This window comes from Erinaceus europaeus, chromosome X (genome assembly GCF_950295315.1).
Source record: "Erinaceus europaeus chromosome X, mEriEur2.1, whole genome shotgun sequence".
NCBI lineage: Eukaryota > Metazoa > Chordata > Mammalia > Eulipotyphla > Erinaceidae > Erinaceus > Erinaceus europaeus.
The window spans coordinates 112,029,898-112,042,513 of NC_080185.1; the positions used below are offsets into that span (position 1 = coordinate 112,029,898).

Consider the following 12,616-nt stretch of genomic DNA (forward strand, 5'->3'; position numbering starts at 1 on the left):
TCAAACAAGAGACATATATAAATGTTACTGAAACAATTCACGCTTTTGACTTGCAAAGAATAAACAGAAATCTACTCTTATTTCTTGAGAACATTTACAAGGAGTTAATTTCAACTGGTGAAAACACTGCATAACAATAAATACTCATATCAAGACAGTAAGTAGGTATTATGCTGGCATGCAATATCTTTACTGAGCATAAGATAAAAATAAGGCCATTGTCAGACTTATTTGCTAACTTACGAAATGCAATTCAAATCTCCCAGTTTTCAGGCATAGCTGCAATAAGACCTTTACATCAAGGGCCAACTGCCCAGTCTTACCAACTTTAGGGTCCAAGACCAAGCCTCCAGCATACGCTGCTTTCTTACGCCCTTTCTTGTATTTACTGACATCTCCATCAATTTCTTCATCTTCATCCCCCTAATATCAAACAGAAAGATTACATCACTAGTCATCAACTACTTATGGTTTATGCCTCCGTATTCAAGCATAATTTTAATAATCAATTTTTACTTTTAGTTAATGGTCCTGCCTACAGGGAAAGACAGTTATGTGTAACAGACCCATGGGTCCAAATAAATACCAAGCCATGGCACTTGTGAAAACAAATAGTCTACCTCTGAGGTATCAAACAGGCAAATTCTACTTCAAAATGTGTCTTAATTCACAGAATGTTTTTTTAAAATCAACGGACACTAAAAACATAATTCTTCATATTGTGCCAAAAAAAAACTTTTTTTGACACAAGTACTACTCAGTTTTGCTATTAAGGATACTCGGGGGAGCTGGGCGGTGGCACAATGGGTTAAGCGCACATGATATGAAGCGCAAGGACCCACGTAAGGATCCCGGTTCAAGCCTCTGGCTCCCCACCTGCAAGGGGTTCGCTTCACAGGCGGTGAAGCAGGTCTGCAGGTGTCTATCTTTCTCTCCCCTCTCTGTATTACCCTCCTCTCGATTTCTCTCTGTCCTATCCAACAAAAATAATAACGATAAACAACAAGGACAACGAAAGTGAAAAAATAAAAAATAAATAAATGATACTCGGGATTCATACCATGTAAGTTGAGACTGTAAAACATTTTCAAATTCACTAAGATTTGTCATGTGTAAAAAAATCCCCCCCCCACCTGCAGGAGAGTTGCTTCACAAGTGGTGAAGCAGGTCTGCAGGTGTCTATCTTTCTCTCCCCCTCTGTCTTCCCCTCCTCTCTCCATTTATCTCTGTCCTATCCAACAACAATGACATCAATAACAACAATAACTACTACAATAAAACCAACAAGGGCAAAAAAAGGGAATAAATAAATAAATATTTTTTTTTAAATCTCCCAAAGGTATTATCATTCTTGTTATTCATAGGAACATCTTAAAATAAGTATATCCATATACTGACAATCCATTCCCAAATATTTTATTAATAGTCAATATTCAATACCTTAACACAAGCCAGATTTTCCAAGTTAATATTCCTCATATCAATTTTGATAATGTGCATAAGAGGGGGTCAGGTGGTTAAATGCACATGGCACATAGCCCAAGGACCTGTTCAAGGATCCCGGTTCTAGCCCCCAGCTTCCCACCCACTGGGGGGTTGCTTCACAAAATGGCCTAATGCCTCCCTCAAAGAATTTCACATCTCACAAGTAAATTGTCTCTGTACAGAGAAAGCAGAGAAGGAAATAACCACACAAACACAAGGAAATAAACCTGACAGTATCTACAGTACATAGGGGATTCATAGAGGATAAATTAGTTTGGATGTTGATGTTATGACTATAAAAAGAAAAGAAAAACTATGTAGGTAATTTTCAGATAGGATAAGTAAAGGCAAAATATTGTACAACCTCAGACCCACCAGTTTTTGTTGAGGTTTTCTGAAAGTCTGCTTGTCAGGCACGATATAGTTGTTTTCATAAAATGCATGAAGTAACAAGAACTCATTCCTCTCAGATCGTCCACCCATCAGTGTCCTAGACTACCAAATGAAATTTCTTTCTTAAAAAAAATCACAACAAACCAAAGCAAATGAGCAGCTGACTGTAATCATAGCACCTCCTTCAAAAATATGCCTCTTAGTAAGGGCTGCTTAAAAATAGGTACTAAATTGTTTCCAGTTTTCTTCAGGCATTATGGTTAAAAGGAGACAATAATAAGCTTATAACATCAACAACTTGGGCTATTTCTTTACTCTCAAATGGACTATTCCACATATCAAACACATCCAGATGTTAGAGATGATCCTTATTTTCACCAAAATTTCAAGATACTGCACCTGGCTTTCCTCCCCTTCCCAACCAGTTCTTCATTTTACAAAAGCAGCCCAGCCTTCAGAATACAAGTTACTCATTTTATAAGCATGCATTTAGACTCATTATCATATAACAACTACCCCAAGTAAACACAGAATCCAACAGGAAATGCTTTTCCCCCTTTCTAAGTTAAATTTACCATAATGTTCCCAGCGATATTAGTGATCTGCAATGCTAATGGAAGAACATTTAGTTCACACATGATCTGCAAAATGAATCTGGCATCTTTCCAGGTGTGTTCCAACAGGTACAACAGATGAGAAGATTCGCTGTACAGAAGAGTAAGAATGAAACAGAATCAAGTAATTAAAAGAAACAATGACTATAATCAGGACTTCATAAAATATTATAAAAAAAATTTTAGTATAAGTAACTTCAGAATAATGACACCTTGGCTTTTGAAACAATTTAAAATAAAGCCGATGTGTGAGTAGGATTTCATTTATACTGATGGACTTAATACTCTGCTTCAAAACACACAAATGCACAAAATCCTACGGAGATAAAATCAAGTGCTATGTTAACTACTATGAATCCAAAAATTATCTAAATCTTTGCATTCATTCCATCTATTAAGTATGTATTGCATGTCTACTGCTATGTAAAGGGCGGTGTCCTAGATGTTGGCAATGACCAAAACAGATAAAAAGCCCTGTCCTCTCAGTGGAGACAGAGTATAAATAAAAATTAAATATATGGCATGTCATATAATGCTCAGTATTAAGGAGGAAAAGTTAATAAAATAAACAAATGGAATTAAGTATTAGAAATGGACTGGCATTTAGTCAAGAAACCAAGGAAGAATTGACTGAGAATAAAAACAGAATAGATGGGAGTCGGGCTGTAGCACAGCGGGTTAAGCGCAGGTGGCGCTAAGCACAAGGACCCGCATAAGGATCCTGGTTCAAGCCCTGGCTCCCCACCTGCAGGTGTGTCACTTCACAAGCGGTGAAACAGGTCTGCAGGTGTCTTTCTCTCCCTCTCTCTGTCTTCCCCCTCCCCTCTCCATTTCTCTCTGTCCTATCCAACAACAATGACAACAATAATAACTACAACAATAAAACAACAGGGCAACAAAAGGGAATAAATAAATAAAAATAAATATAAAAAAATTAAAAAAACAGAATAGATGAAAAGGAAATCTTTTTTTTCTTTATTGGGGGATTAATAGTTTACAGAGAGAGGGCAATGCTTGTGGTTCGATATCAGAAGGAAGATCTAGACAGAATGATTAATAGCACACTCAAAAGACCTTGAACTGAGAGAAAAATCTGACAGTTCCAGGAACAGCAAGAATATCAATATGGCTGAAACAGAGAGACTATGAGGAGAGCAGGAGAGGACAGAGTTCATGGTAGAACCCGTATTATGTGGGTCTGAGTCAAATTGAGAGAACTTAGTTTTCTCTGCAGAAAGGCTTAGCAGGAAAGTAGTCAGTGAGTAGAACAGGCCTTGCATCTACTAGGTTGCAAGTTCAATCCGCAGTACTGCATTTAACATCACATTCAAAATGAAATGAAATAAATACATGAATAAATCAGCAAGATGGTTCACCTGGGGGGACAAGGCCAAGATTCAAATCCAGCCCCTATTATATGGGGAAGCTTAGGCACTGCACTGTCTTCCCTTCTCTGTTTCTGTCTCTCTGTCTGAAAAGTCATCCTGAAGCAGTGAAGTCCCAGCCCCAGTAACAACAAATTAATTATTTTTTAAAAAGAGGAAGTCACTGGAAGATTTTTGAGCAGCAGACCTTATCTGACTTGTGGATTTTGCACTCTAGCTCCTGTTTTGGCAATAAACAGTAAGGGCAAAAGTAAGGAGATGGGTGAGGAGACTAATCAATGCAAGACCTAGTATAACCCAAGGGAAAGAAGATAGAGAACAGCTCGGACCAGGGTTAGTTCAATGGAAGACAAAAAAGTAGTGAGATCTAGATGCAGTTTGAAGAGCTGACAAGGATTTCCTGATGGATAAAATGTGGGCTGTCAGAGAGAAATCATGGATACCTCAAAGATTTTAGGACACAGATAATTTTGGAACTGTATAGCAGTACTAGAAAAAATTGAGCTGGGAGTCGGACGGTAGCGCAGCGGGTTAAGCGCACATGGCGCAAAGCACAAGGACTGGCGTAAGGATCCCAGTTCGAGCACCTGGCTCCCCACCTGCAGGAGAGTCGCTTCACAGACGGTGAAGCAAGCAGATCTGCAGGTGTCTCTCTTTCTCTCCCCCTCTCTGTCTTCCCCTCCTCTCTCTATTTCTCTCTATCCTATCCAACAACAACGACATCAACAACGACAATAACTACAACAACAAAACAAGGGCAACAAAAGGGAAAATAAATAATTTAAAAAAATAAAGAAAGAAAGAAAAGAAAAGAAAAATTTGAGCTGAGAAAACCCTACAGAGGAGTCATAGGGAAAGTTTATAAACAACAAGCTTAACAGCAAGTTGGATCCAGGAATCTGATAGCCAGGGCAGAAACTGAAGCTGGAGACACATAAATGTGAAGAAGCAGCAATTGCATGGTACATAGTTATGCAAAGAGACTCTCATGCCTGAGGCTCTGAAGTCCCAGGTTCAATCCCCCACACCACCATAAACCAGAGCTGAACAGTGCTCTGGTGTGTCTCTCTGTGTCTGTGTCTTTCTCACTCTTCATCTCACTCAAAAATAAAAATAAATAAATAAATTAAATACTTTAAAAAATGTCTACAATATGATGAGAGCAACTGGAGAGGAAGCAGTGTCATATAGAGATGAAGAAAAAAATAAGCAGTAACTAAGGAAGTAGAAGATGGTTTAAATTTAGATAGAGTTAAGAAAAAATCAGGCACAGGGTAGGTTATGCAAAAAGACTTGCATGTCTGAGACTCCAAAGTCCCAGTTTCAATCTTCTACATCACCATAAGCCAGAGCTGAGCAGTGCTCTGATCTCAGCCAGTCAGCTGGTCTCTGTTTGTCTCTCTCTCTCTCAGCAAAGTATATTTTAAAAAATAATCAGGCACAAAGTTATGCAAAAAATCAAGTCAGGAGATCTAAGGTACAGCAACATGGGCACAGCTAATGATACTGTTGAAATTTGCTAAGAGGATAGATCTCAATGTGCTCGCCATTTAAAATAAAGCACAATAAAAATAAAGCAGGCCTGGCAGTAGCATAGGGTTAAACACACATGGCACAAAGCTCAAGGAACGGCATAAGGATCCTGGTTTGAGACCCCAGTTCCCCACCTGCAGGGGGGTTGCTTCACAGGCGGTGAAGCAGGTCTGCAGATATCTGTCTTTCCTCCTGTCTTCCCCTTCCCTCTTGATTTCTCTGTCCTATCCAGCAACAACAGCAATGGCAACAATAACAACAAAAACAACAAGGGCAACAAAATGGAGCAGTGGGTTCGTAGTATAGGCACCAAGCCCCAGAGATAACCCTGTAGGCAAAAAAAGAAAGATAAAGAAAAGAAAGTAATAACTGTGTGAGAAAAAAAAATAAGTATGTTGGTTACTTTGATTTTGATTTTTTTCACAATTTATTCCCCTTAAATAAATATATACACTTTGTATTTGTCAACTTTATCTCAATAAAGATGAAAAAGAAATAATCAAGCAAAATCTCTAAATAATTGGATGATTTCTCAGATTTTATCTTTCCAAAATATTTACACTAATTTCTGAATTAATGAATTCATTTAATAAATGAATAAATTATTTAATAAACAGTGAATGAATCCATTTGGGTGAAAACCCAAATATCACATCAATTTCCAAAATGCTCTTAGGCAACATCAAGCTGGTGTTAAGATACATGAGAGAGGTGGAAATAAACTGAGCAAATTAGAGTAATTCAAGAGGCAGAAAGTTTCAATTATTAAAGTAATGGTGATGGCAGTGCTGACATGAAGACAATTTCCCTCTGGGTAGCACCATGCCTTCCTGCTCCTCCAGCCTACAGATGTCTAGGATTGGCATCTTGGTGCTCTTAATTTCTTTTTTCTTTTCCTGTCATCAGGGATTCACTGTGCAATTCCACCATCCCTGGAAAACTTCTTGTCTCTCTTTTCTTTTCCTTTCTTTTTACCTTCCTTCTTTCCTTCCTTCCCTGCTTTTTTTTTTCCAGACAGAGAAATAAAAAGAGATACCAAAGCACCACTCTACTTCCCCTTTGCATAGTGCTCCCATGTGGTGGCCCACGTCTTCGTGACTCGGACCCAGGTCTTTGTGCCTGATGAAGTATGTTTTCTACCAGTGAGCCATCACCCATCCCCCCAAAACAAATTCTAGAGCATCCAGAATCATACCTGTACATATTTCGTACATTTTCCACTGGGATGAAAACCCTTTCAGTTTTCAGAATCTGTTGAACAAGCTCAGACAGATGGTAGCTTTTACAACGAATCAATTCCTTTGCTGAAATTTCCACATCACAGATCATTCGACCACAGGTAGCACTCCTTTCTCCAAATCCACTACGGCCCTACGAGAGGGGGAGAAAAAAACAATCCCATGGGAGAGCAGACATTATGAGCACATTTTGTTCTAAACTGTTCTGAGGCTAGCCTCAAACTACAATGATAAAATTCTCATTCTTCCATTCAGTCAGCCACCAGTCAAATATTTTTGAACATTTACTATATATATGACACTGTAATAGAAATGCAGGGTATAGCAGATGACAAAAGGAAGAGAAAGGTAGTTTAGCAGTAAAGCACCTAGTTCCCATGCTTGAAGTCCTGGATCTAATCCTGGTACCACATACAAGGAACACCAAGAAAGTGCAACTCCATGTGTAGTGAAGCAGTGCTTTACTTTCTACACACACACATTTTTTTTTCTTTAACTAGGATAGGGAAGTCATTCAACGTGTACAATTATGAAATTATATGCCTGAGGCCCCCAAGGCCCCAGAAACCCCAAATTCAATCCCTGGCAACACCTTATGCCAGAGTTGAAAAGTGCTGTTTTCTGCTCTGCCTCTTTCACTCACTTTCATAACATACATAGTTTTAATAACAAAATAAAAATTGGGCTAAAGAAGTGGTTTATCAGCAGAAAATATTCATGAGACCCTGAGTTTGACTTCTAGTACAGCATAAAAATATAGGAAAGATTCTTAATCTTATCTGAAATGTACAATAACAAACATTCATTATAAATGAGAAATTATATAGTTTTAGGACATAGTAAGGATATGAGAAAAAGAGTGAGCAGACAGAGATAAGTCAAACAATGAAACTGAGGGGCTGTGTCTTAAATAGGTCTGATAGAACCATATAAAGAAAATTTTGAAGGGGTTAAAGAGGTAGTCAAGCAAGAATTTGAATGAAGTGTTACTAATGACTATCATCTTTAAAGTATGAACAGGAAAAAAAAAAAAGCAAGAGTTGTAACTCCCCAATTCCACTTTGTAGGAATTGCAGAATCCTCTTGAGAGCATTACAAAAGGCAGAGAATCCTATATTTGGGGACTGGGCGGTGGTGGATCCCAGTTTGAGCCCGTCTCCCTACCTGCAGGGGGGGTTGTTTCACAAGTGGTGAAGCAGGTCTGTAGGTCTTTCTCTCTGCCTCTCCATCTTCCCCTCCCCTTTCAATTTCTCTCTGTCCTATCCAAAAAAAAAGAAAAAAAAGAAAAAAAGGCCACCAGGAACAGTGTATTCATAGTACGAGCACCAAGCTCCAGCAATAACCCTGGAGGACAAAAAGAGATGGAGGGGGGGGAGAGAGAGAATCTTAAATTCTCCATTAAGACAGCATGCTCATTTATAAGCTTCAAGTACAGTAAGATTTCATGCACTGAATAGGTTTAGGAAGTTAAGGTGTTTCATAAAAAACAAAACAAACAAAAAAAAAAACAAAACACCAAAACCCCTTAAGTCAAGCAAGCAGTCAGAATGCAGTAGAAAAACAGAGTTGTCATTATTTAAGGAAGAAGCTCAGGACCTCAGTTACTTAACAAGTTAAAATGGACATTTAAAAGAGTCAAGATAGGACTGGGTTCACAACATCAGCCCTACCTCCAACTAGTTATATGATCCTGAACAAGTTGTTATTCCTAGGAAAAAGTCTGTACAATAAAATTGGAATTACTATATCTAAGAAGGCACTTAATTATTTCACTACCTTTTTATACATTGGATATCAGCCCCATTCCATTCCTTCCCACAATCCTTCCTGAATGATAACACTCAATGATCTCTGAATCCTAGGCAACTGTTTAAAGGGCTAGTGCTTCAGTATTGCCAAGATGGATGTGACATAAGTGCTATCTCTTAAGTTCTGAAAGCTACTTTTTTAAAGTAGCTGTTAGGTGGCTTTTTATCAATAAAACACTGAATGTTCAAAGGAAACAATGCTTAGTGCTAAAGTTCTAATGTCCTGTCACAAGACAACCAATTCCTATGTGAAGAAGCATAGTAGCTATGCCATATGAAGAAGCCAAATAAAGAAGTAAAATTTTGAAAATTATCATTACCCCAAGCTTTGGCATGTTGGATCGCTTCAGTCGGCCTATCTTGGACCAGTGAGGAACTTTGCACATATTAATTCTCTGCAGTAGCACTTCCAGTTCAAACCCATAAATATTATGACCCTAGTCAGAAAAATAAGGCAGCCAATAATATAACAAATGCAAATTAGAGGATTTATCTTCATATGCACAGAATTTCTTTGCCCTTTCTTTTTCTGGTCTCTAATTGAAGGCATCATGAGCTTACCTCCGATTGGGGTCCTTTCTTCTTCAGGAATTTATTCATCAGCAGCATTCATTAGCCTTGACATTAACAAGGCTGCTAAGCAGATTGCGGGAATAAACTTTATTTCATCATAACTGATGAAAGGTTCATATGATGTCTTTTAATGTGCAGCTCATGCCTCAGTCTCAGAAGTAAGTGCAAATTTTATGGTCCCACACTTTTTACATAATCAGTAAAAGCTATATTCAAACAATGGCACCTTATTTCTTTAAAAATCAAGAATCTGCATATATTGTGTGCTCATTTCCAGATTTCTTACAAAACTCAGGAACTGTGTCTTATTTGTTTTTAAAGAACAGAGTTCAAACACTACTTACTTAGACTCCAAATCAATGTGCAGCAACAAAAAATATATGTCACTTGACAGTTGAAATAAAAAATTTGATACAAGCAAGGAAATAGGGGCCAGAGATGCAGCTCAGTGTAAAGCACAAGCTTCACATGTCTGAGGCTCTGCCTTTGACTTCCAGCACCAAATCAAACGAGGAAAAAAAAATTAAACTGTGGCACGGGAGGCGGCACAGTGGATAAGGCATCAGACTCTCAAGCACGAGGTCCTGAGTTCAATCCCCGGCAGCACATGTACCAGAGTGATGTCTGGCTCTTTCTCTCTCCTCCTATGTTTCTCATTAATAAATAAATAAAATCTATGTATGGTAGATGAGGTAGGCTAGCACATACTTTTGCAGAGATGTGGAACCATACCCAAGACAACAGTCTTGAAAAACAACATTTCCTCAATAAAACCAATTTGAAGATTTGAAAAAAATGATAAAAAAATCTCAAAAATACTAACAAATTTTCCCTGTCTACAACATAATGCTCATTATGAAAATAATATGGCTCATTATTTCTTTATTAAAAACTAGATGAAGGAGGGCAGACTCATCTCGCAGCATGCACATGTTATCATGCACAAGGACCTGGGTTGAAGCCACTGGTTTCTGCCTGTATTAAGCTTCACTAGCAGTGAAGCAGTGTTACAAGTATCTCTCTTTCGCTCTCTCTCTCTCCAAATCCCCTCTCAATTTCTCTCTCAATCAACAACAGAAAAGAAAAAAAAAACCTAGACAAAGTTTAAAATAAACCAAATTTATTCTCATTAGTGTTAACTGAAAATATATACCAGGAGCTGGGCTGTGGCATGCCTGGTTTAATGCACATATTACCATTAGCAAGGACCTGGGTTTAAGCACCCACTCCCCACCTGCAAGGGGAAACTTCAAGCAGGTCTGCATGTATGTCTCTCTCTCTCTCTGCCTATCTCATTCTGCTCTCTCAACTTCTCTTTGTCTTATAAGAAAGAAAGAAGGGAGTCAGGCGGTAGTGCAGTGGGTTAAGCGCAGGTGGAGAAAAGCTCAAGGACCGGCATAAAGATGCTGGTTCAAGCTCCCAGCTCCCCACCTGCAGGGGAGTCGCTTCACAGGCGGTGAAGCAGGTATATAGGTGTCTATCTTTCTCTCCCCCTCTCTGTCTTCCCCTCTGGAGTCTCTCCATTTATCTCTGTCCTATCTAACAACGATGACATCAATAACAACAATAACTACAGTAACAATAAAACAACAAGGGCAACAAAAGGGAAAATAAATAAATATTTAAAAAGAAAGAGAGAGAGAGGGAGAAATGGGAAGGGGGGCAAATAAAATTTTAAAAATTTAGTGAGGATGATAGCATAGTGGTTATTCAAGTCAACTCTCATGCCTGAGGAACCGAGGTCCCAGGTTCAATCCTCCACACCACCATAAGCCAAAGCTAAGCAGTGCTCTGGTGTAAAAATGAATAAACAGGAGCCAGGCAGTGGCACACCTGGTTAAGTGCACACATTACAGTGCCCAAGGACACAGGTTTAAGCCCCTGGTCCCTGCCTGCAGGGGAAAGAAAGCTTCATGAGTAGTGAAGTAGGGCTGTAGGTGTCTCTTTCTCTGTCTTCCCCATCGTTCTCAATTTCTGTCTGTCCCTATACAATAATAAATAAATAAATTTTTAAAAATTTAAATTTAAATTTAAAAAGAAAATATATACTATTAAATATTTTATGACAAGTCTATTAAAATAAAAGACCCATTTCCAAATGATCATGCCTAGCATTAGGAAATCAAACCCATGTAAGGATTTCTCTGAATTCAGTCTGGATTTCTCATACAATGACTTCACGACAACATCCTAAGGCAGACAGGTATCCTAGGCACAATGGCATCTTTGTGGGGACGAGAGGCTGCTAGAGGAAGTTGAATGGGGACCTAGTGCTGAGCCACAGAAACTTCCCGGCTTTCCTAAAATATGGTAAATGAAGAGAATGCAGACACACTCAGAACAACCTCCAGGTTCTTGACACTTTAGCAACAACATCATCAGGAAAACTACCCAAGAGCAAAAATAGAGAAATACATGACAAATACTTTTGCAATGCTTCAGTGGTAATCCAATTACCAATATCACATTTAAAACACATCATCCTACTTTTGTTTTTTAAAAAAGTTTATGGAATTAACCCAAAAAAAGAGAAAAAAATAATTCCTATCAAGAAACAAATCAAAGAAGGCAAAAAAAAAAAAAAAACAAAGGAAAACATTGCTTTATGATTCTTAGGAGCTGAGGCAAAACTTAATGATTACCTCTTGGTGTCTAATAGGAATATACCCAGATGTCAAAAGGAAAACAAACAAAAAAAGATCCCTAGCCCTAAGCTATCAAAGGAATATGACACTAAGCCAAGGAAGTTGACTTGTGACCATAATACAACAGGGCCACCAGAGCAAAATTTTGGAAATACCAACAGCTGACATAGTTTATGTACTTATGAACTAGTATAGTAATACTGGAGTATCCTAAACTTCAACAACTCATGAGTTACTTTCCTAATAGAATGGGAAAGCTATCATGTATTGAGCTAGAATTTTTCCCTCTTTCTGATAGCAGTAAGTAGAGCAATTCCCATCAGTCCATAGGGTCATTTCACTCTGAGAGATTCTTTGCTGCTCAACAAGTACCAATCAAGTCACACTGAAAAGAACTAAGAAATGAAAAACCTCCCCACGACATGATCAACCATCTACTCACCACAATAATATCAGGATCAATTTTGTGAACTTTTGCAAGGAAAAAACCGAGCAGTGTTCTTTCTGTTGCAGCAAGCTCAACCTTCACATTCTGCCAGATAAAAACATACCAGTCACTCTTTAGTACACAGGACTTGACTCCTTATTCAAGCCAGGTGAGATTTCTTAAGGTTAAAAGAAAATCATTTCAAAAGTAAATGCGGCAATGAAATTCCTGCTTCTAGGTTTTGCAGTAATAATCACACATCTCAGAGGAGCTCATTCTAGCAATGAGTGTGTGAATTAAGCAACATTTTAAGTGCTGAGCATTTTCAAGTGCAGAAATGGCCCTCTATAGGGACACACTTGTGCAACTAGACATATTTCACAGGATATGAATCACAATATCTATCAAAAACATTACTTACTTATATAAGCCCTGGTAGACTTTACTGTTTATATATTTACCACATAAAGAAATCCCAAGGATTATGTCAACTAATCTTAATAGGGGGGTAAGAA

At 38.3% G+C, this 12,616-nt stretch overlaps 1 protein-coding gene and 1 non-coding gene across 3 annotated transcripts in view; both read right to left on the reverse strand.

The window, feature by feature from the left end:
• The window catches only part of POLA1 (DNA polymerase alpha 1, catalytic subunit), a 323,415-nt gene that overhangs the window by 279,242 nt on the left and 31,557 nt on the right, over positions 1–12,616 (reverse strand). For both annotated transcript variants that reach the window (XM_060182802.1, XM_060182803.1), the window contains exons 18-23: positions 12,117–12,206; positions 8,777–8,893; positions 6,606–6,781; positions 2,454–2,583; positions 1,861–1,980; positions 324–423 (exon numbers count right to left, since the gene is read on the reverse strand). In XM_060182802.1, coding sequence (XP_060038785.1) covers positions 324–423; positions 1,861–1,980; positions 2,454–2,583; positions 6,606–6,781; positions 8,777–8,893; positions 12,117–12,206 — 733 coding nt within the window. The remainder of the gene's footprint in view (positions 1–323; positions 424–1,860; positions 1,981–2,453; positions 2,584–6,605; positions 6,782–8,776; positions 8,894–12,116; positions 12,207–12,616) is intronic.
• Positions 20–147, reverse strand: LOC132536069 (small Cajal body-specific RNA 24). Its single transcript, XR_009547750.1, has one exon. It is a non-coding gene; the product is annotated as a small Cajal body-specific RNA 24 (non-coding RNA).